Raw genomic sequence first — 24,099 nt, 5'->3', positions numbered from 1 at the left:
ATTGCCTGCAGCCTTGTCGCTGCGTGGGCGTGCTACGCCCCGCGTGAGCAGGGGCGTGCCTGGACGCGCTGCCAGCGGAGGTGCGGGCAGACCCAGCTGCCGGGGAAAAGCGGGTTCGAGCCCGCGCCGTGACAGATGCGGTTTTATTGATTTTTAAACCCGTTTTGTACGCTGTTGATGTGGGTCAATGCCCAGTAAAGGTGTTTCTGTATAGTATCTCTCCAGCAATGGTCATGTGGTGACATCATTGATGGTATTTTGAGAGGTCATCATTGAATTCGGACATCACCGAAGGCCTAAGTGGGAAACGCACGGCCCGCCACTGCTAATACAGTACACATGCCGTCACAATGACGTATCTGCTTACCCACCTGAAACTTTGGATAGATGATGGCATTTCCTGACAGCATATCTCCAACATATTCAATAGAAGAGGCCAGGCGACTCCATACAGTGTAGTGAGTCTCATGCTGGAGATACCTTGTCAGGTTGAAGGCGTGGCCATAGTCTATGACGTCTGCCCTGAACCGTTACATACACGGGGACATTTTATGTTAGTCAACACAACACAAATTGCACCGTAGTTCTCATCTAGACTTTACCTTGCAAGAGCAAACACATCATCAATGTAGCTTGTGCGGTCTGCTGAACCAAACTCCTGTTGGAACAAGACAATAAAGACACATTTACAATAATACAGTCATATATTGGACAAATATTTCATTGCAATCTAGTCCTGAATCTTACAAAAGCCAAAAGCAGTGAAGTTGTCAGGTTGTGTAAATGGTAAATAAAAAGAGAATACAACAAATCCTTTTCAACTTATATTCAATTGAATAGACTGCAAAGACAAGATATTTCATGTTCACACTGAGAAACTTTGTTATTTTTTGCAAATATTAGCTCGTTTGGAATTTGATGCCTGCAACATGTTTCAAAAAAGCTGGCACAAGTGGCAAAGAAGAGTGAGAAAGTGGAGGAATGCTCATCAAAGACTTATTTGGAACATCCCACAGGTGAACAGGCTAATTGGGAACAGGTGGGTGCCACGATTGGGTAAAAAAGCAGCTTCCATGAAATGCTCAGTCGTTCACAAACAAGGACGGGGCGAGGGTCACCACTTTGTCAACAAATGCCTGAGCAAATTGTTGAACAACAACATTTCTCAACAAGGAATTTAGGGATTTCACCATCTACGCTCCGTAATATCATCAAAAGTTTCAGAGAATCTGGAGAAATCACTGCACGTAAGCAGCTAAGCCCGTGACTTTCGATCCCTTGGGCGGTACTGCATCAAAAAGTGACATCAGTGTGTAAAGGATATCACCACATGGGCTCAGGAACACTTCAGAAAACCACTGTCAGTAACTACAGTTGGTCGCTACGTCTGTAAGTGCGAGTTAAAACTCTACTATGCAAAGACATTTATCAACAACACCCAGAAACGCTTCCCTGGGCCCGAGCTCATCTAAGATGGACTGATGCAAAGTGGAAAAGTGTTCTGTGGTCTGACGAGTCCACATTTCAAATTGTTTTTGGAAACTGTGGACGTCGTGTCCGCCAAAGAGGAAAAGAACCATCCGGATTGTTCTAGGGTGAAAGTGTAAAAGGCAGCATGTGTGATGGTATGGGGGTGTATTAGTGGCCAAGACATGGGTAACTTACACATCTGTGAAGGCACCATTAATGCTGAAAGGTACATACAGCTTTTGGAGCAACATACTGTATGTTGTTATCATGGACGCCCCTGCTTATTTCAGCAGGACGATGCCAAGCCATGTGTTACAACAGCGTGGCTTCATAGTAAAAGAGTGTGGGTACTAGACTGGCCTGCCTGTAGTCCAGACATTGAAAATGTGTGAAGGCTAAAATATGAGAAGGGAGACTGTTGAACAACTTAAGCTGTACATCAAGCAAGAATGGGAAAGAATTCCACTTCAAAAATGTGTCTCCTCACTTCCCAAACCTTGACTGAGTGTTGTTAAAAGGAAAGGCCATGTAACACACTGGTAAAAATGCCTTTTTTGCAATGTGTTGCTGCCATTAAATTCTAAGTTCATGATTAATTGCACAAAAATAAGTTTCTCAGTGTGAACATGAAATATCTTGTCTTTGCAGTCTATTCAATTGAATATAAGTTGAAAAGGATTTGTTGTATTCTCTTTTTATTTACCATTTACACAACCTGACAACTTCACCGCTTTTGGCTTTTGTACAAAGTGACAAAACGCACTTTACCCCATTCACGCCACAACCAATAAACACTTATCATCCTGATAAATAAGCGATGACAAGATCCTAGTTTTTAGTTTGGTACATGAAGCAAACAATTTCCACAATTCACTGACTTCATTTTAAACAAGCATGTGCATATGCAGATTTTGCAAAGAAAGAAGTACCAGGTGGTTGTTTTGAAGCTGCTGGCTAATAGCGTCCCACATGTGGTCTTCGTGGTTGACTCGGTAGAACCCGATGTGGTCTTTGTTGATCTTCAGCAGGCCGTCCACTGAAGGTGAGTAGCCACTTAAAACATGATCTGCAAAACAAGATTATGCCTTTAAAAAAAGATGTGAGTGAAAGATAAAAGTCAAAATACGGTGAAACATGTTTCTATACATTAGTGTCTAGTAATTGTTGTATATTTTTGATGGTCGTGTGATGGGTGATGAGCCAAGAAGACGCCAACGAGGAATCGTCAAACAAAAAGCTTTATTTGTTTTAGACTGGAACTGCAGTTTCCAGGAGAAAAAGTATGGGCCTGATTACTCTTCTCCTGTCTTCTTGGACAACTGTCCTTAAATATAACAACTTTGTTGTTCTAGCCGGGGGGCCGGTCAGTCAACTTATTTCCTGTGATCGGTTTGATCGGTCCTCTACTCCTACTTGTGAGGGCTTAGTATTGTCTTTCTTCATACTTTCTTCATACATTGTCATTTAGTCCTTAAATAAAATAGTGAACATACTAGACAACTTGTCTTTTAGTAGTAAGTAAACAAACAAAGACTCCTAATTAGTCTGCTGACGTATGCAGTAACATATTGTGTCATTTATACACCTATTATTTTGTACACATTATGAGGGACAAACTGTAAAAATGGATTATTCATCTACAGGATCACACATTGGTCATATTCAAAGTCCTCATGTGTCCAGGGACGTATTTCATGAATTTATATACATAATATACATTTTTTAAAAACGAAAAATGATTTTTTGATGCTTAAAAACATCGATGTAATCATAGTAGTATCGACTAGATACGCTCTTGTACTTGGTATCATTACAGTGGATGTCAAGGTATAGATCCATCCATGGCATTTGTTTACATTGTGACGCCGGTGAGCTATTGTATCCTCCTATTGTATTGTAGTGAGGCATGTTTAGCTATTCCTCGTCCTCCAGTGATAATGCTACTGTGGAGAGAGAGTGTGATCAGCGCGCCTACAGGAGCAAAGGTCACCGCCTCTGTCCATGGTGCTGAAGACAGAGCACCATCAGACGGGGGCGTGGCATGTGCTGACGGCGAGACACAGCTGGCAGGTGATTAGATTTCACAGGTGGTACGTGTTAATCGAATCATCTGTTGTCTTTAACAGTAAGCGGCCGGAAGCAGAGGGGGAGGAAGATACGGACGTGGCTGAAAAGTCACGTTCTAGTAGAGAAAACTGTTGTTGGAAAGAAAACATTCATTAAAACCTTGTTGAACCTGCACGCTGGGCTCTTGTGCCGTGGGAGGAGACTTCCACAGGTACTTTTCAAACAGAGTATAGTACAATTTTTGAGCTCTCGTACTTGGTATCATTACAGTGGATGTCAGGTGTAGATCCACCCATGGCATTTGTTTACATTGTGACGCCGGTGAGTTATTGTATCCTCCTACGGTGTGTAGTGAAGCATGTTTAGCTATTCCTTGTCCTCCAGTGATAGTGCTTCTTTTCAAACAGAGTATAGTACAACTTTTGATTCATTAGTACCGCGATACTATACGAGTACAACCCTAACACACCCATAAACGACACCTGGAGTCGAACTTTTGCTTGCATGCAGAACGGCCCCAGTCTATGAACATTACATCATCACACCCAAGACAATGGGCACATACACACACACACACACACACACACCCCTCCCCCACCCCACACTTTCACCACCGCTTGTTTCCCCTCGGGGTGATGGACGGCTGGCAGCGCTTCATAGCAGCAGTCGACCTCCAGGGCAGCAGTCGACCTCCAGGGCCCCAACCCCCTCCACCCTCTGTGCGAGTTGTCATGATTAAATGTAACGTGTTTATGTGTGCATTGCATGGAGGTTTTTTCCCACTCCAGACTAGCCCCCCTTAGAAGCCCAGTCTAGATTGTATTTTTTTACTCATCTTCTTCCCCGGCGTTTTACCTTTTTCTTATCTTTTACAGGGCGCCTTTGGTGACCCATCAGCGTTCCTGTTCGGTAACCCTGTACACTGTTTGTTTGTCTCATCTTGAACGGGTTTGTGCTGAAAACATAGTTTCGTTGTACTCGTGCAATGACAATAAAGTCCTATCCCTATCCCTATTAACTCACAAAGTAAGTACAGATAACTAGAATGAGGAATGAAGTGGGGGACATCCTACCTGGGCTGCTCTTGTCAAACATGAGTGACATGTTCTTGTCACTCGTCACCGAGTGCCATTTGACGGGAATAGTCCACCTGTAACTGTGGTGGGGAAAAACAACAATTCAATGCACAAATTGATTTGTATTGTTTGGCTGGTTCCTGGAAATAATTGTGTGTAATACTCAAAGGATACCTAATATTAGGTGCATGAAAGTACTCGGGATGGTCCGACTAGATGGTCTGTATTAGTGTACTAATATTTTACTTTAATAAGAAAGTAGAAAAAAGACATCAGAATAGTATTGTGTAAATTATTCAACTTCATTTGACCCACCGAACATCAACCAACAAGACTTGATGAAAGCATTCAAACTAGGGTTGATCATGTATGCAGTACTCCCGCCACCCCACACGGGGCAACAGTGAGGAATGTGTCACAATGAAGCAGCAGTAGGGTGAGTAGAAGAAGACTACACATTCAAGCCTAGTAAAAAAAAAAGTAAATAAATTGCAAAAATCTTGTTTTTTAACAACGAGTGGACAAAAAGTATGAATGTTCTACCCTGACCAAGTACTTGAGTCATTGTTTCCTGGCAGACCTTTTAAGTGACGGACACATTGATCCATACAAGAAAAATCCCAGTGTGTAACTTCGTCACAAATCTTGGTCAAACATTTGTAAGGGGATTTAATTTGTGCATGAAGTTGATGTCTTTTGTATTTGTGGTCGTGTTGTTTTTCTTGTCCGAGAGTAACGATCCAACCTTGTTGAATACGTGTAGTGCTACATTTGACCAGTAGAGGGCGACAACGCTAATAGTGACAAGTCACATACGATGTTTAATGTGAGAATGTTGTGTCATTTTTATATGTGTAAATATTTGCAGTTTATTGTGTGAATATATATATATATATATATATATATATATATATATATATATATATATATATATATATATATATATATATATATATATATATATATATATATATATATATATATATATATATATATATATATATATGTATATATATATATACACTTGACCTTCTATTTTATTTATGTAGCATACTCAATGGACATTATTTATTTAAAATACACAATGGACGTTATACTTTTGTTATGTGTATTCTATGTTGATATTTTCAGTTTTACAAAGCTAAATGAAGGGAGAAGTGTAAAGAAATACAACTGAGTAAGGAAAATAATTCAAAAGAAGGAACATCAATCCTCAACAAAAACTGGATCTTCTGTTTCTTCATACTGCTAACTATCTGCACACGCTGGTAACGAGCAGTGAGGGCAGATTAATGCATTTATTGACAGCGCAGTGTGGAAGCTGATGTGTTTACTGTCACGACGTGGTTTTCGCAGCTTACTGCGGGGTCGTTCTCCCAGGAAGGCAGACAGACTACTCCGGACAAGGCGTGCAGGTAAAAACATGATTTAATCATCAAAACTCAAAGAGGTACAAAAACGGAAAACAAGGCGAAGGCACAACGCGCTGATCGCACTTGGAGCTAAACTAACACTTAGCATAAACTATGGGCAAGGAAAACTTACGTTGACCGTGGCATGAACCAAACAAATCTTACGTGGACCAGGCATGAAGCGAACAATGACGCCAGGCCGGCTGACCGGCAAAGGCAGGCTTGAATAATGCCTCTGATTAGTGCTCGGGCAGCAGGTGAATGTGCCGAACACTAATCAGAGGCAGGTGGAAATAATAAGTAACCATGGTAACTAACAAGGGTGCACAAAAACAGGAACTAAGGGAGTCCAAAACTAACAGAACATAACAAAAACATGATCCGGACCACGGATCATGACATTTACTTTGTAATTAAGTAAACAGTCTCAAAGGAATATAACCTGACCAAACATCCACATTTCCGTGTCCGGCCCCTGAGACCTTGGGCTCTTGAAACTGCGGCCCTTGTCATTATGTAGTTGAATAGTCCTGGTATACAACGTTGTAGTATTGGTATCAGTTGTACAATATTAAACCATCTCCAGTTGATACTAGTATGTTTTGGAGGTATTGAATTCAACCAATTAAAGCAAGTGTTATTTTGGTATTTCTTACCCAAGGGGCGAAGGAGGCTGGTCGGCATCAGCTTTTGGGTCCAGGAGGAAGCGCCTTTGGCTCAGTTTGGCATTTGTTTCAGTGACAGTCAGATCCACCACTGGATAACCCATCTGCCTGGTCCACGTGTCCATGACTTCTGCGATCGGCAGCCCGCTCACCTATGCAGATGGGAATGTCTGTCGTGTGAGGATCATAGTACAGTTGCTGGGTTCTACGGGACATCATCCATCCATCCATCTTCAACCGCTTATCCGGAATGGGGTCGCGGGGACAACAGCTCCAGCAGAGACCCCCAGACTTCCCTCTCCAGAGCAACATTAGCAACTTCCTCCTGGGGAATCCCGAAGCGTTCCCAGGCCAGAGAGGAGCTGGGGGTTGAACCAGGAACCCTCAGGTTGCTGGCACGGCCACTCTCCCAACTGCGCCACGCCGTCCCTATCCGTGATGGTATGGGGGTGTATTAGTGCCCAAGGCATGGCAAAAATACGGTTAGGTGCATGTGCCTCACAATACGAAGGTCCTGAGTAGTCCTGAGTTCAATCCCGGGTTTGGGATCTTTCTATGTGGAGTTTGCATGTTCTCCCCGTGGCTGCGTGGGTTCCCTCCGGGTACTCCGGCTTCCTCCCACCTCCAAAGACATGCACCTGGGTATAGGTTGATTGGCAACACTAAATGGTCCCTAGTGTGTGAATGTTGTCTGTCTATCTGTGTTGGCCCTGCGATCAGGTGGCAACTTGTCCAAGGTGTACGCCGCCTTCCGCCCGAATGCAGCTGAGATAGGCTCCAGCACCCCCCGCGACCCCGAAAGTGACAAGCGGTAGAAAATGGATGGATGGATGGATCTGATTCATGCGCCCACCATTTGTGGTGTAGCATAAATAGATAGATAGATAGTACTCCTGAAGGAATCAATAAAGTACTATCTATCTATCTATGCTACACCACAAACTGCTGTAGTTGCAATAGAAAGTGGTCACCAGACATAAGTTTAAACACACATTTGCAAGAGAAGCCCAGAAGTTGGCCGTCTTGGCGTTCTTGAAGTAGTAGTCTTTTAAATATTTCTGTTGGAACAAGAGAAAAGGCTACATCAGGTCAAATCTGAGAAGAATGCATTTGTAGTTATTTTGAGAGAACTTACTCGGCAGCCATCTCTGAACATGTCTCTACCCATCCAGTCCTCCAGCATCCTGAGGATTGATGCGCCCTACACAAAGTTCAAATGTAATCAAAATGTTTTCTTTCCCCAGACAGACACTATATTGACAAAAGTATTCGGCCACCCATCCAAATGATGAGAATCAGGTGTCCTAATCACTTGGCCCGGTGTATCAAATCAAGCACTTAGGCATGGAGACTGTTTCTACAAACATTTGTGAAAGAATGGGCCACTTTCAATGATTTCCAGCGTGGAACTGTCACAGGATGCCACCTGTGCAACAAATCCAGTCGTGAAATGTCCTCGCTCCTAAACATTCCAAAGTCAACTTTATTCTAAGAAAAGTGAAGAGTTTGGGAACAACAGCAACTCAGCCACCAAGTGGTAGGCCAGGTGAACTGACAGAGAGGTCAGCATAGTGCAAAGACGTTCTGCACAGTCACTTGCTACAGAGCTCCAAACTTCATGTCACCTTTCCAATTAGCCCACGTACAGTACGCAGAGAGCTTCATGGAATGGGTTTCCATGGCCGGGCAGCCGCATCTAAGCCATACATCACCAAGTCCAATGCAAAGCGTGGGATGCAGTGGTGTAAAGGACATCACCACTGGACTCTAGAGCAGTGGAGACGCCTTCTCTGGACTGATGAATCACACTTTTCCATCTGGCAATCTGATGGACCAGTCTGGGTTTGGAGGTTGCCAGGAGAACGCTACATTTCAGACTGCATTGTGCCGAGTGTGACATTTGGTGGAATTATGGTGTGGGGTTGTTTTTCATGACTTGGGCTTGGCCCCTTAGTTCCAGTGAAAGGAACTTTGAATGCTCCAGGATACCAAAACATTTTGGACAATTCCATGCTCCCAACCTTGTGGGAAGAGTTTGGAGCGGGCCCCTTCCTCTTCCAACATGAAAAGCAAGGTCCATAAAGACATGGATGACAGAGTCTGGTGTGGATTAACTTGACTGGCCTGCACAGAGTCCTGACCTGAACCCGATAGAACACCTTTGGGATGAATTAGAAGGGAGACTGAGAGCCAGGCCTTCTCCACCAACATCAGTGTGTGACCTCACCAATGCGCTTTTGGAAGAATGGTGGAAAATTCCTATAAACACACTCCGCAACCTTGTGGACAGCCTTCCATTAAGAGTTGAATCCATAATAGCTGCAAAAGGTGGACCCACATCATGTTGAACCCTATGGGTTAGGAATGGGATGGCACTTCAAGTTCATATGTGAGTCAAGGCAGGTGGCCAAATACTTTTGGCAATATCGTGTAAGTCATTCTTTGGTCTGCCTTTAGTAAGTTCAACTAGAACTAGGTTTATTTCCCATGTTGCAGTGTGCTTTTGCAAAGACCAACCTTGCTGTATGAAATGGCATCGAACACGGAGGTGATTTCTGCTGGCGTGGACACATCCACGATTATTGGGTGGGACGAGAGGAGGGCATCGTTCACCATAACAGGAAGTACGTCAGCGATGATCATGATGTCCCGCTGCATACCGCATGGAGGAGACAGGAGCGTCCTAATTAGTCTCTAGTGTGGCCCTTCTAGTTTTTATTTTGGGTGGAACTCACCATACCCCAGCTGGGCTCCGCTTTCTCCACCCCGATGTACTCGAAGAAGCTTGCAAAGCCTTCATTAAGCCAGAGGTCATCCCACCAATCCATAGTCACGATGTTACCAAACCACTGCAAAGAAAAAAACACATCTCAAAACTTTGGGGCTGCCAGTCTGTTGTGTCTGTCACTAGCACTTTTTCAAAGTCTATGACCTTCATCTAAAATGTAATTCTCCACAAAGAGGTGATACCAAGACAAAAAGACGGACAGTAATGAAAATGGACAGTTTTTCAGTCAATGCATTCTTTTGTATCCCCAGACCCTGTAGCCTGAGCTCAGATAAACCAGATGTCCACCTTGTTCAAATCATTGTGGATGATCACCATCACCATCCATCTATCCATCCATCTTCTTCCGCTTATCCGAGGTCGGGTCGCGGGGGCAGCAGCTTAAGCAGGGAAGCCCAGACTTTCCTCTCCCCAGCCACCTCGTCCAGCTCCTCCCGGGGGATCCCGAGGCGTTCCCAGGCCAGCCGGGAGACATAGTCTTCCCAACGTGTCCTGGGTCTACCGGTCAGACGTGCCCTAAACACCTCCCTAGGGAGGCGTTCGGGTGGCATACTGACCAGATGCCCGAACCACCTCATCTGGCTCCTCTCCATGTGGAGAAGCAGCTACTTTTCTTTGAGCTCCTCCCGGATGACAGAGCTTCTCACCCTATCTCTAAGGGAGAGACCCACCACCCGGCGGAGAAAACTCATTTGGGCCGCTTGTACCCGTGATCTTGTCCTTTCGGTCATAACCCAAAGCTCATGACCATAGGTGAGGATGGGAACGTAGATCGACCGGTAAATTGAGAGCTTTGCCTTCCGGCTCAGCTCCTTCTTCACCACAACGGATCGATTCAGCGTCCGCATTACTGAAGACGCCGCACCGATCCGCCTGTCGATCTCACCATCCACTCTTCCCTCACTCGTGAACAAGACTCCCAGGTACTTGAACTCCTCCACTTGGGGCAAGATCTCCTCCCCAACCCGGAGATGGCACTCCACCCTTTCCCGGGCGAGAACCATGGACTCGGACTTGGAGGTGCTGATTCTCATCCCAGTCGCTTCACACTCGGCTGCGAACCGATCCAGTGAGAGCTGAAGATCCTGGCCAGTTGAAGCCATCAGGACCACATCATCTGCAAAAAGCAGAGACCTAATCCTGCAGCCACCAAACCGGATCCCCTCAACGCCTTGACTGCGTCTAGCAATTCTGTCCATAAAAGTTCTGAACAGAATGGGTGACAAAGGGCAGCCTTGGCGGAGTCCAACCCTCACTGGAAACGGGTCCGACTTACTGCCGGCAATGCGGACCAAGCTCTGACACTGATCGTACAGGGAGCGGACCGCCACAATCAGACAGTCCGATACCCCATACTCTCTGAGCACTCCCCACAGGACTTCCCGAGGGACACGGTCGAATGCCTTCTCCAAGTCCACAAAGCACATGTAGACTGGTTGGGCAAACTCCCATGCACCCTCAAGGACCCTGCCCAGAGTATAGAGCTGGTCCACAGTTCCACGACCAGGACGAAAACCACACTGTTCCTCCTGAATTTGAGGTTCGACTATTGGGCGTAGCCTCCTCTCCAGTACACCTGAATAGACCTTACCGGGAAGGCCGAGGATCACCATCACATCTGCATATTTGTATTTACTGAACCACAGAAGCGTACACACCCTATATTGTACCCTCATACATGTCAAGCCACATGTTACAGCACCTACTTTTGTATCATACCACCAGCCTAAAATATGAGAAGGGAGACTGTTGAACAACTTAAGCTGTACATCAAGCAAGAATGGGAAAGAATTGCACTTCAAAAATGTGTCTCCTCACTTCCCAAACCTTTACTGAGTGTTGTTAAAAGGAAAGGCCATGTAACACAGTGGTAAAAATGCCCCTCTGACAACTTTTTTGCAATGTGTTTCAAAATAACAAAGTTTCTTTGCGGTCTACTCAATTGAATATAAGTTGGAAAGGATTTGTTGTATTCTCTTTTTATTTACCATTTACACAACGTGACACTAAACAGTTCATTTTAGTTCATTGACTTCTTTACGACTTCTGACCTTCACTTTTATCGCGGCTGCTATCTTATTCCGCAGACAATAAACAGTGCAAATTACAAAGAGAGGACGGACAAAGTGTGAACTCTTGCTGTGAACATGTGACCATAATAAATAAGATGTGTCCGCGCCCGTGTGACAATAAGTCCCAACTAGTCAGATCAAGGTTTTAGATAACAATTAGATAACAACATAACCATAAAGATAAGACTTCCTATGTAACAGAACCCAGAGGGAATCAGCGGTAGAAAATGGATGGATGGATGGATGGATGCTTGCTCGTCAGGGGTGTCCCGATTTGATATTAATACCAAATATCGATACGATATCAACCTTTCTGTCGGAATTTCCTGTACGGACGCTCTTGTTCTGTTCGGCGTAGCGATGTTTCATTAGCCTATTTCGCTACAAATGACGTCAGCAACCTCCACCCTTGCTTGACTTTTGTAGTTTTCATAATCGAAAATCGAGTTTTCAGAAGAAAAGGAATTTTAATATTCATTATTAAATGAGAGGCGTTCGGCGGGAACTTAGAAATTTCCTTCGGATAAAAGTGCAAGACGGTCTGGATAAAAAATGTTGGAGGCCCGCTACCCAAACCAGGGGTGACCAAAATGCGGCCCGTGAGCCAATTTTGGCCCATGGTTTTGATTGATTGATTGAGACTTTTATTAGTAGGTTGCACAGTGAAGTACATATTCCGTACAATTGACCACTAAATGGTAACACCCGAATAAGTTTTTCAACTTGTTTAAGTCGGGGTCCACTTAAATTGATTCATGATACAGATATATACTATCATATATACTATCATCATAATACAGTCATCACACAAGATAATCACATTGAATTATTTACATTATTTACAATCAGGGGTGTGGAGGGGGGTGGGGGGTAGGATATGGACAGCAAGTAGTGGACATAGAGAGAGAGAGAGAGAGAGAGAGAGAGAGAGAGAGAGAGAGAGAGAGAGAGAGAGAGAGAGAGAGAGAGAGAGAGAGAGAGAGAGAGAGAGAGAGATCAGAAGGCATGAGAAAAAGTATCTGCATTTGATTGTTTACATTTGATTATTAACAATCCGGGGAGGGTGTTAGTTTAGGGTTGTAGCTGCCTGGAGGTGAACTTTTATTGTGGTTTTGAAGGAGGATAGAGATGCCCTTTCTTTTATACCTGTTGGGAGCGCATTCCACATTGATGTGGCATAGAAAGAGAATGAGTTAAGACCTTTGTTAGTTCGGAATCTGGGTTTAACGTGGTTAGTGGAGCTCCCCCTGGTGTTGTGGTTATGGCGGTCATTTACGTTAAGGAAGTAGTTTGACATGTACTTCGGTATCAGGGAGGTGTAGTGGATTTTATAGACTAGGCTCAGTGCAAGTTGTTTAACTCTGTCCTCCACCTTGAGCCAGCCCACTTTGGGGAAGTGGGTAGGAGTGAGGTGGGATCTGGGGTGGAGGTCTAGAAGTGGTTGATTGATTGATTGAATTGATTGAAATTTGTATTAGTAGGTTGCACAGTGAAGTACATATTCCGTACAATTGACCACTAAATGGTAACACCCCAAAAAGTTTTTCAACTTGTTTAAGTCGGGGTCCATGTTAATCAATTCATGGTATTCATGGCTTATTGTAAAAATAGAATTGTTTATTAATGATATGTAGTATTAGTTATTACGTTGTCATCCACAATACGAAGCTTCTAGAGCTAACAATACAATATACCCGACTGGTTTTAGAAGCTTTATAAATTCACGGAAATCTTTATCGTTCATGTTTTTGTGCTTCTTTGTGCCATTATGTATGTGAAATGGGTCTTAAATTGTCTTGAAAAAATGTCTATTCTTAAAAAAATCTTTGACAATTTTCAAGACCCTGACTACAAAATAGGTCGTACACGTATGAATGATTTGTGCTGATATCGTATGGCTGCAATAACAGTGTCGTATCGGAGTTCGGGACGCGGGGACAAGCGAGAGCCAGCATGGACTTGTAAATAAAGCAAGACTGTTGAGTAACTCAAGGGTTGGAATTGGGGGTTAAATCACCAAAAAAGATTTTCGGGCGCGGCCACCGCTGCTGCTCACTGCTCTCCTCACCTCCCAGGGGGTGATCAAGGGTGATGGGTCAAATACAGAGAATATTTCGCCACACCTAGTGTGTGTGTGACAATCATTGGTACTTTAACTTGAACTTTACCTAAACGACCTGCTGGTGTTAATGTGTATGGTCATGTGTTGCTGACGTTTGGCAATAAAAGTTAAACATGGTGTCGTACTTTGTGACTTCTTACGACAACACAACAAGCTGAAAAACAACACTTTCAGTTATTATTTCTTAAGAGGGCACAGAGATATAAATCACACAATATCCGTTTTCATGCAAATGTTCAATCACTAAAGTCTGCTGTCCTGTGCCTGTTCCGGAAGCTTCTTGCACTGCGCAGTAGAGTGATGAATGGGCCCGGTTGTGTTCTGCAAAACTAACAATAAAGCAACCAGATTGTCACAAATCGGCGGTCTCGTCATTCTGACGTGAAAGTGGAGCTTAGCAGACCCATTGACGGGTAATGTGAAGTATGTTAACCCCCGAAGAAAACATGGACCCTGAAAGGAACGTCTGCCATGTGCTCCTCTTCTTCGGTCTGCATCGGAGCCGAACAGCAGGACAGGTGTAACAACATCATTGCCTGTCACTCTTTACACTCCTTGTGCAGATCTGAATGCTTATTATTTAAATGTTTACCTAAGTTTGAAGCAAAGGTGCTAATACTAATCACCACATTTGGTGAGGCGTGCTTTAAAGCAACTTTGAAGCGCGTCTCTCACCTTTACCGTTAGTTTTGAACCCACATACCTCCATATTGTACTACACCACCCTCTTTATTAACCAGTAGAATTGTCCTTTTTTTGCCATTCCTCCTCTCCAAGATGGTATTGCTTGTATGCACTTTGTGTGTACGTTTTGACACACCCGACATCATGCGCCTCGGCTCTGTAGTCACCGCCACACAGTGGAGATTATGATGAAAGGACGGTACCGGTACTTTTCAAAGGCAGTATAGTACCGATTTCAATCAATTAGTATCGTGGTACTTTATTGGTACCAGTATACCGAACAACCCTAGTTCAAACAAAGTGTTACTCTTCAAACTGTGTGTAATGTTACAGTGAATATTAAATATAACTGTTAATAAAAACATCTGCCTTGTTTTTAAAGAATACTGTATTTTAATGTTGGTAGTTTTTTCTGAGGTGGTAATTGGTTTAAAACGTTTGAGAAACACCACCTCAGTCAATGATAATCTGGCAATTACCTGGTGAACCAGCTCATGGGCGATGACACTGGCAACTCGTTGCTTGTTGTAGGACGACGACTGGTTTGGATCATACAACAAGTTGGTCTCCCGGTAGGTGATGAGGCCCCAGTTCTCCATTGCACCAGTCCCGAAGTCAGGGATGGCTATCTTGTCTTGACAAAACACACACAGAGACTGACTTACTGTGGACTCCATTGAAGTCATTGCTTACAAAGTATTCCCGTACATTTTCAGGAAGTTCATACCTTGAACGGACTGTGGGAAAACGATCACATGGTCACATGACTAAGAAAAGCAGTGTTCCCTTTTTTAAATGTGGAGGAACTTTGATGTTTTTTAACATACCAAGTTTTGAGATGGAGTATGTCATATTGAAGTAGTCCTCAAAGTAATCAAAAATGACCTTGGTCGTTTTGGCCGCGAATGTGGCGGTTGATAACTGACTTGGCTGGGCGTAGATTCTCAACTAAAAGATAGAAAAGTTCATCAATTATTGCACTTGATTGTAAAATCCAGGACTTATTTACCAATATAGAAATTATTGCTGTTGTTTGTCTTAAACTTACAGGAATTCCTCTGGCGGATATTTCTTCCACATGACCAAACTGGTGCACAGCAAAACATACCAAATAGGTACTCATTGGAATGGACTTCTGGAAAGAGGTCCTCTTCTTGTTGCCAGGTAGTAGTTCCGGGGCACTCTGAGGGGACAGTGGAAAGGACTAATGTTGGCTAATGTGCATGTCACTCAGCCTGAGGAGCTGGGAACATTCCCCGGACCCCCGAAACAGAGGCAAGGGATTCATTCAGCTGTTAGCAGGCAAAAGTGTTCCTCCTTGCATTGCACCGTGTTGTCCTGTCCAGAATCCCATCACTGCAGAGACGTGGGCCCCCGGTCTGGAGGGAAGCCCGCTGACACGTCTCCACGTAGCTAGCTACCAACTGTTACCAGAAACGCAGAGCCGCAATGCATCCACCCTTTTACCCAGCAGCCACAAGACATTGAAACAACACTGAGAGCTTGTTGACTTAGGTCCTGTCATTGGGCAACTCAAACATAAATGTTGAAACAACATACTACATGACGACGTTTAATCAATGTCAGGTTGTGACCTTGATTTGACATTGAAATTTGGTCATTTCCCAACCAATATTCTACAACACAAATACAACGTTGAAACAACATGCTTTTTGACGTTTATTCAATGTCAAGTTGTGACGTTGATTTGACATTGAAACTTGGTCATTTTTCAACCAATAAAATATTGTAGCGTGTAAGGAGAGGGGTCGTAAGAGAAGTGTACTGGGGGAGTAGACGGCACAGACCACAAGGGGGCATAGTTAAACTATGATTTATTATATAAATATATACACTTATATATATAATAACAAACAAAAATAATATTAATCAACAAAACATGCACCTGGGGATAGGTTGATTGGCAACACTAAATGGTCCCTAGTGTGTGAATGTGAGTGTGAATGTTGTCTGTCTATCTGTGTGGGCCCTGTGATGAGGTGGCGACTTGTCCACGGTGTACCCCGCCTTTCGCCCGAATACAGCTGAGATAGGCTCCAGCGACCCCCCGCGACCCCGAAAGGGACAAGCGGTAGAAAATGGATGGATGGATATTCTACAACACAAATACAACGTTGAACCAAGATACTTTTTGACAATGTTTATTCAATGTCGGGTTGTGACGTTGATTTGACCATTGAAATTTGGTGGATCCAACATTAGACATCAATTTACAAATACAACTACTTTACAAGGTTGTTTCAAAGTCAGTTTTAAAGGACATGTACGTGTAATCAACGTTGTATCAATGTCTTGTGCCTGCTGGTTTCCTCTCTTGTGTTGTTTGTTTGTAATAATGCAGTTACAGGTAACAGGTGTTTCTAATTAACGTCCGCATACACTTAGTCATCACATAAAACGCTCTAACCTAATGAATCATACCTCTACCACACGTGCCAGACCTATGAAGTTTTATCACAAAAGTCTTGCAAAATCTACTTCTGAAGGAATTAATTGTAATAAGTAATTGTGTCAATAATAATAATTATGTGTACAAAAAATAATGATAATAATCGACTTAATTTACACGACATTAACATGTCATTTGAAGGTTGTGTGGTGTAGTAGAAAGTAATGATTTAAATAGTGCTGATTGGGGGGGGGGGGGTCACCCACATCTGCGGTCCTCTCCAAGGTTTCTCATAGTGATTCCCATTGACATCCCACTGGGTTGTGAGTTTTTCCTTGCCCTTATGTAGAATCTGAGCCGAGGGTGTCGTTGTGGCTTGTGCAGCCCTTTGAGACACTCGTGATTTAGGGCTATATAAATAAACATTAATTGATTGATTGATGATATTGGCAGCCATGACTGCGGTGTGGCCCTCAATGAAAACAAGTTGGACACCCCTGGTCTTGTGGGACAGGTCAAAGTTAAGTCGGAGAAAACTTTTCAGTGTTTCTGTCCGGCATGGTAGCAAATGCGTCACGGACCGGTACCGGTCCCCGGACCGGTGGTTGGGGACCACTGCCATAATGGGTCTGATAAAGAGTACATGATCGGATCAGTTTGGTTTGGATCAATACAAAAAGTTGCATAATCGCCCAGCTCTAATTGAATGTACTCATCAGCATACTTGCCAACCTTGAGACCTCCGATTCCGGGAGGTGGGGGGTGGGGGGTGGGGCGGGGGCGGTGCAGGGGTGTGGTTGGGGCGGGGGGCGTGGTTGGGGGCGTGGTTAAGAGGGGAGGAGTATATTTACAGCTAGAATTCACCAACTCGAGTATTTCATATATATTTCATATATATACAGTATATATATGTATGAAATACTTGACTTTCAGTGAATTCTAACTATATATATATATATATATATATATATATATATATATATATATATATATATATATATATATATTTATTTTATTACACATATAAATAAAATAAAAACTTGAATTTCAGTGTTCCGGAGGCTATCCAGTAGATGGCAGTATTGTCCTGTTTAAGAGTGTCACAACATTGCTGTTTACGGCAGACAAACTGCTTTACGGTAGACTAAACGTGACTGCTGTTGTTGTGTGTTGTTACCGCGCTGGGAGGACGTTAAAGAAACTGCCTAACAATAAACCCACATAAGAAACCAAGAACTCGCCCTCGATCATTCTACAGTTATAACGTGATTGGGCAGGCACGCTGTTTATATCGTGGGAAAGCGGACGTGAAAACAGACTGTCGCCGCTGTCCCCACTCAGGTCCGCATTGAGCTGGAGGGGGCGTGGCCTCCAGCTCCGGCTGAATTCCGGGAGTTTATCGGGAGAAAATTTCTTCCTGGAGGTTATCGGGAGTGGCGCTGAATTCTGGGAGTCTCCCGGTAAAACCGGGAGGGTTGGCAAGTACGCTCATCAGTGGTGTTTTTTTAATAAAACATACAGAGTATATCTGCTATTCAATGCAGCGTGACAGTGCTACATATTTCACGTTCAGTTCAAATTGGTTTTGAGCACATTTATTTGCAGTTTCTTCCCTTTTGGAACTTAGCTCAATGTTGAAAATTGCACATTTGTGTCGGTCTCACCTACCTAAACTGGCATGTTGGACAGTGCACCGTGTCGGTCGCACCTACCTCGGCTGCCATGTTGGACAGTGCACCGTGTCGGTCGCACCTACCTCGGCTGCCATGTTGGACAGTGCACCGTGTCGGTCGCACCTACCTCGGCTGCCATGTTGGACAGTGCACCGTGTCGGTCGCACCTACCTCGGCTGCCATGTTGGACAGTGCACCGTGTCGGTCGCACCTACCTCGGCTGCCATGTTGGACAGTGCACCGTAGGCCGCGTCGTGAATGATGGCGATTTTAAAGGTGGCCTTCTGGTTGGGTTCATCCAAGCAGGGAAAGGATTTGCGGGCGTCCGTTGGCTCGTGATCAGTCGCGGCAACCTTCCTGAAAATTCGATGAAATTAAAACTACTCGGGGAAACTGCAAAGGGAAAAGGGAAACTGCGCATTTTTGGAAATTTGCCCATCGTTCACGATCAATATGGTAATGTATAGTACGCATTACATACTATACATTACCTTTTGCACTATATTCATTTATATTATGTGTTGTCAACTTTGTACTTTTTTATGTCATTGCCTGAAATAAATAATTAAATGAAATGAAATAAATGCAATATGAGAGACAAGAGGACTTTTAACTCCTAAATAATTTATTCCGCCCATAAAGCCCACTAAATCTGCAGTGACTGTGTCAGAGGTGGACATGCATTCTACTGAGGTGGCAAATTATGATGCGTTCAGTTTATCGCAGCACCAAGCAAACAATCTGAAAATTCCCGTCATATCAATTCCTAGATATGGTTGAAACTATTTAAAGTGCACTACGCATAATAAACGCAACATTATTAATATTGCTACTACAGATAATTTCAACAAAAACTCATCAAAACAGCCTACTACCTATAATATGGGCTTTTTAAACATAAGATCATTGTCTCCCAAAACATTATTAGTTAATGAGGTCATTAGAGACAACAATCTTAACGTCATTGGTCTTAGCGAGACCTGGCTCAAACCAGACGATTTTTTTGCGCTAAATGAGGCATCTCCTCCTAACTATACGAATGCACATATTGCCCGTCCCCTTAAAAGGGGTGGGGGGGTCGCACTAATATACAATGAAAACTTTAACCTTACCCCTAACCTAAATAATAAATATAAATCGTTTGAGGTGCTTACTATGAGGTCTGTCACACCGCTGCCTCTCGACCTGGCTGTTATCTACCGCCCCCCTGGGCCCTATTCGGACTTTATCAGTGAATTCTCAGAGTTCGTTGCTGATCTAGTGACGCACGCCGACAATATAATCATAATGGGGGACTTTAATATCCATATGAATACCCCATCGGACCCTCAGTGCGTGGCGCTCCAGACCATAATTGATAGCTGTGGTCTTACACAAATAATAAATGAACCCACGCATCGCAACGGTAATACGATAGATCTAGTGCTTGTCAGGGGTGTCACCACCTCCAAAGTTATGATACTAAAGTAATGTCCAATCATTACCTTATAAAATTCGAAGTTCTGACTCATTGTCAATAAGCTAATAATAATAATAACTGCTATAGCAGCCGCAACATTAATGCTGCCACAACGATGACTCTTGCTGACCAACTGCCTTCGGTAATAGCACCATTCCCAAATTATGTGGGCTCTATTAATAACCTCACTAACAACTTTAACGACGCCCTGCGTGAAACCATTGATAGTATAGCACCGCTAAAGCTAAAATAACTTATAAACGCATGCTTACCTTAGCTAAAGCTAAATATTACTCAAATCTCATCCGCCTCAACAAAAACGAGCCTAAATATTTGTTCAGTACAGTAGCATCGCTAACCCAACAAGGGACTCCTCCCAGTAGCTCCACCCACTCGGCAGATGACTTTATGAATTTCTTTAATAAGAACATTGAACTCAATAGAAAGGAGATTAAAGCTACAACTGGGTTCTATTAACACAGATAAGACTGTATATACGACGGATATTGCCCTCCAAAATAGTCTCTCTCTTTTTGATGAAATAACATTAGAGGAATTATTACGGCGTGTAAGTGGGATAAAACAAACAACATGTTTACTTGACCCACTTTCTGGGAAACTTATCAAGGAACTGTTTGTATTATTAGGTCCATCAGTGCTAAATATTATAAACTTATCACTTTCCTCCGGCACTGTTCCACTAGCATTCAAAAAAGCGGTTATTCATCCTCTACTCAAAAGACCTAACCTCGATCCTGACCTCATGGTAAACTACCGACCGTTGTGCCTCGTCAATTAATTCATCTGTAGAATTAGTGAGGAGCGATAGTGAAAAGGCAAGAAAAAGCCTTGTCCCAAACCAGTCCAAATTGTTTGTGCTAAGATTGTGCTGGTTTGTGCTGCACACATTTTTGGTTTAACTATTGTAGTTTTTAAAGATTATTGTTATTAACCTGTAATAATGTGTTATTAATAATAACTAGAGCACCCCCCATTTATGTCAAAATCTTCACAAACTTGTTCCGTTCATTTGTGCTGGTTTGTGCTGCAAAAAATGTTTGGTCTAACTATTGTAGTTTTTAAAGATTCTTGTTAATTACCTGTAATAATGTGTTATTAGTCATAAGTAGAGCACCTCCCCTTTATGTCAAAATCTTCACAAACGTGTTCCGTTCATTTTTGCTGCAAAAACTATTGGTCTAACTATTGAGTTTTTAATGACTTGTGTTATTAACCTGTAATAATGTGTTATTAATCATAACCAGAGCACCCCCCAACTATGTCGAAATATCCACAAACTTGTTCCATTCGTTTGTACTGCAAAAATGTTTGGTGTAACTATTGTAGTTTTTAACTATTTTTGTTATCAACCTGTAATAATGTGTTATTAATCATAACTACAGCACCCCCCCTTTATGTCAAAATCTTCACAAACTTGTTCCATTCATTTGTGCTGATTTGTGCTGCAAAAATGTTTGGTGTAACTATTGTCGTTTTGATAGATTATTGTTATTAACCTGTAATAATGTGTTATTAATCATAACTAGAGCACCCCCCAACTATATTGAAATCTTCACAAACTTGTTCCATTCATTTGTGCTGGTTTGTGCTGCAAAAACTATTGGTCTAATTATTGTAGTTTTTGAGTTTTTAATGATTTTTGTTATTAACATGCAATAATGTGTTATTAATCATAACTAGAGCACCCCCCCTTTATGTCAAAATCTCCACAAACTTGTTCCATTCATTTGTGCTAGTTTGTGCTGCAAAAACTATTGGTCTAACTCTAACTATTGTAGTTTTTGAGTTTTTAACGATTGTTGTTATCAACCTGTAATAATATGTTATTGATCATAACTAGAGCACCCCCCTTTATGTCAAAATCTCCACAAACTTGTTCCATTCATCTGTGCTGGTTTGTGAAACACCCTCAGGAAGAGGTACTTTAAGACATGGCTAACATCCATCCACGGTGTTTTAGCTACTTCTAAATCACTAATCCTTGTCTCCATGGCGACAAATAAAGTATGTTTCTTACAGGTACTATTATCACTGGAGGATAAGGAATAGCTAAACATGCTTCACTACACACCGAAGGACGATACAATAGCTCACCGGCGACACAATGTTAACAAACGCCATGAATGGATCTACACCTGACATCCACTGTAATGATACCAAGTACAAGAGTGTATCTAGTTGATACTACTATGATTACATCGATATTTTTTATCGTCACAAAATCTTAAAATTTATATTATGTTTATAAAATCAGGAAATATGTCCCTGGACACATGAGGACTTTGAATATGACCAATGTATGATCCTGTAACTACTTGGTATCAGATCCATACCTAAATGTGTGGTATCATCCAAAACTAATGTCAAGTATCAAAGAAGAGAAGAATAAGTGATTATTACATTTGAACAGAAGTGTAGATAGAACATGTTGAAACAGAAAATAAGCAGATATTAACAGTAAATGAACAAGTAGATTCATAATCCATTTTTACAGTTTGTCCCTCATAATGTAGACAACATAATAGAATGATAAATGACACGCACAAAGCAAAAACAAATGGGACACGTTTTAGGGAGACTTGGACAAGGTGTTGGGGCGACCTCCCACAGGTATTAGTTCAATATAATAATTCTACAAATTTAAATATAACTTCTAATAGGAGGGAATTCAAAAACTTACTTGAGGACTCCTTCTTCCGTGTAGACCACTCTGTAAAATCCCACCACAGAGCCGTTCAGCCAGCCTTGGAAGTCCAAAGTCAAGACGTAGGTCTCCCCAGGCCCGGTGGCAGGCAGCTCCTGCGTGGCCTCCACCACCACGTACTCCTGAGGTCGGTACTCAAAGCAGCTCCTGACGGACACCTGTTCCTGACGCCCCTTCCCGTCTTGCAGTCGCAGCCTGGGCTTCTCACGGACGAATGTATCCCTGATGTGGAGCCACAGATGTCGGCTTGGCTTGCTGACTTCCAAGTAGATCTCCACGGTGCCCGTGTAGGTGTCATCATCCAGATCTGGTTCCAGCAGCAGGTCGTAGTGAACGGGTCTTACATAGTCAGGTAGCCGGAAATTCTTCCAGTCCCCGCTGGCATCATTAGAAAGCTTGCAGGGCCCCCTGCCGGGTTGGGGCGCCTGTGTGGGCTCTGGCGTGGGAGCTGGTGTGGAATTCACAGGGGTGGCAGTGGTCTCAGACCTGGTGAGGCCCACCCCGAGACCCACTGCTAACGAACAGACCACAACTGTCATGCAGATGATGACAACGTGCTTGCCACGGATGCAGTAGTTCTTCTTCTCCTGATCCAAGTCCATGCTGGCCAGCGCCATCGCAAGATCGGGTCTAGGAACTGGCTCGACTGCGCCAAGGTCAAAACCTTCAACTTCTAACTGAAGACTGAGTCTGCCGGAGTGTGTATTTTAGTGTGGGGGCTGGTCCAAGAATTAGAGGGTGGGAGGACTTCTGTGGCAAGACTGGCTATGAGCCCGCCCACTCTTGTAAATCCACAATCTGCCAGTCGGTCAACAGCTGAACTTCAAGTCCATGTGTGGAGCTTGTAAAAACCAAGTCCTACCTGCGTGTTACCACCTTCCTGTTGGGTAAGTGACAGTGCAAGTGAATGTACCATCTCTCAGTTAGCTTTGGATCATGGTTTGAATCCCAGTCTGGCCATAAATTTAAATTGTAGTCAACTGTGGGAGAAGTGCCTGATGACTCTTCTCACAACACTGAAATATTGACTAATCACAATAGAATAGCGGTATTAGTAGTACCGCCATACTAATGAATCATATTGGGTACTATACCGCTCGGTAAGTTTGCCTCCTGGAAGATAGGTATCAATCCCAAACAAACAAACAAAACAAAAGATGCAAGCGACAGGGAGAAGTCATTTCATCGGAAAGAATCGTTCTAAAAAAATGAGATTGCCCCTGGATGGTATCGATAACCACAAATATCGAATTGAATTGAATTGTAAATCGAATCATTACATCCCTATTGAATATAAATGTGAAATCTAAATGGTAAATCTAAATGTTGAATCTGAAAGGTAAATATAAATGTTAAATATTAGGGGTGCAATGATTGATTGATATTCCTAAATTTCAAGAGTATCGATCTGTGCTCGGCAATTTGCCTCCCGGAAGATAGGTATCGATCCAAGATCGTTTAAAAAAGGAGACTCGA

General features: G+C 43.0%; 1 protein-coding gene across 1 annotated transcript in view; it reads right to left on the bottom strand.

Moving 5' to 3' along the window:
* enpep (glutamyl aminopeptidase) overlaps positions 1-23,287 on the bottom strand; it is a 41,550-nt gene extending 18,263 nt beyond the window's left edge. Inside the window, exons 1-14 of the mRNA XM_062034876.1 lie at positions 22,600-23,287; positions 18,655-18,796; positions 15,405-15,539; positions 15,184-15,304; positions 14,836-14,990; positions 9,426-9,539; positions 9,208-9,342; positions 7,826-7,891; positions 7,683-7,748; positions 6,682-6,842; positions 4,611-4,693; positions 2,400-2,536; positions 603-658; positions 372-522 (exon numbers count right to left, since the gene is read on the bottom strand). Coding sequence (XP_061890860.1) covers positions 372-522; positions 603-658; positions 2,400-2,536; positions 4,611-4,693; positions 6,682-6,842; positions 7,683-7,748; positions 7,826-7,891; positions 9,208-9,342; positions 9,426-9,539; positions 14,836-14,990; positions 15,184-15,304; positions 15,405-15,539; positions 18,655-18,796; positions 22,600-23,240 — 2,163 coding nt within the window. The 5' untranslated portion in view covers positions 23,241-23,287. The remainder of the gene's footprint in view (positions 1-371; positions 523-602; positions 659-2,399; positions 2,537-4,610; positions 4,694-6,681; positions 6,843-7,682; positions 7,749-7,825; positions 7,892-9,207; positions 9,343-9,425; positions 9,540-14,835; positions 14,991-15,183; positions 15,305-15,404; positions 15,540-18,654; positions 18,797-22,599) is intronic.
* Positions 23,288-24,099: the final 812 nt, after the last annotated feature.

The sequence above is a fragment of the Entelurus aequoreus genome, linkage group LG23 (assembly GCF_033978785.1).
Source record: "Entelurus aequoreus isolate RoL-2023_Sb linkage group LG23, RoL_Eaeq_v1.1, whole genome shotgun sequence".
Taxonomy (NCBI): Eukaryota; Metazoa; Chordata; class Actinopteri; order Syngnathiformes; family Syngnathidae; genus Entelurus; species Entelurus aequoreus.
Note: the sequence above shows the minus strand (reverse complement) of the source record. Positions and strands in the feature narration are given on the sequence as shown.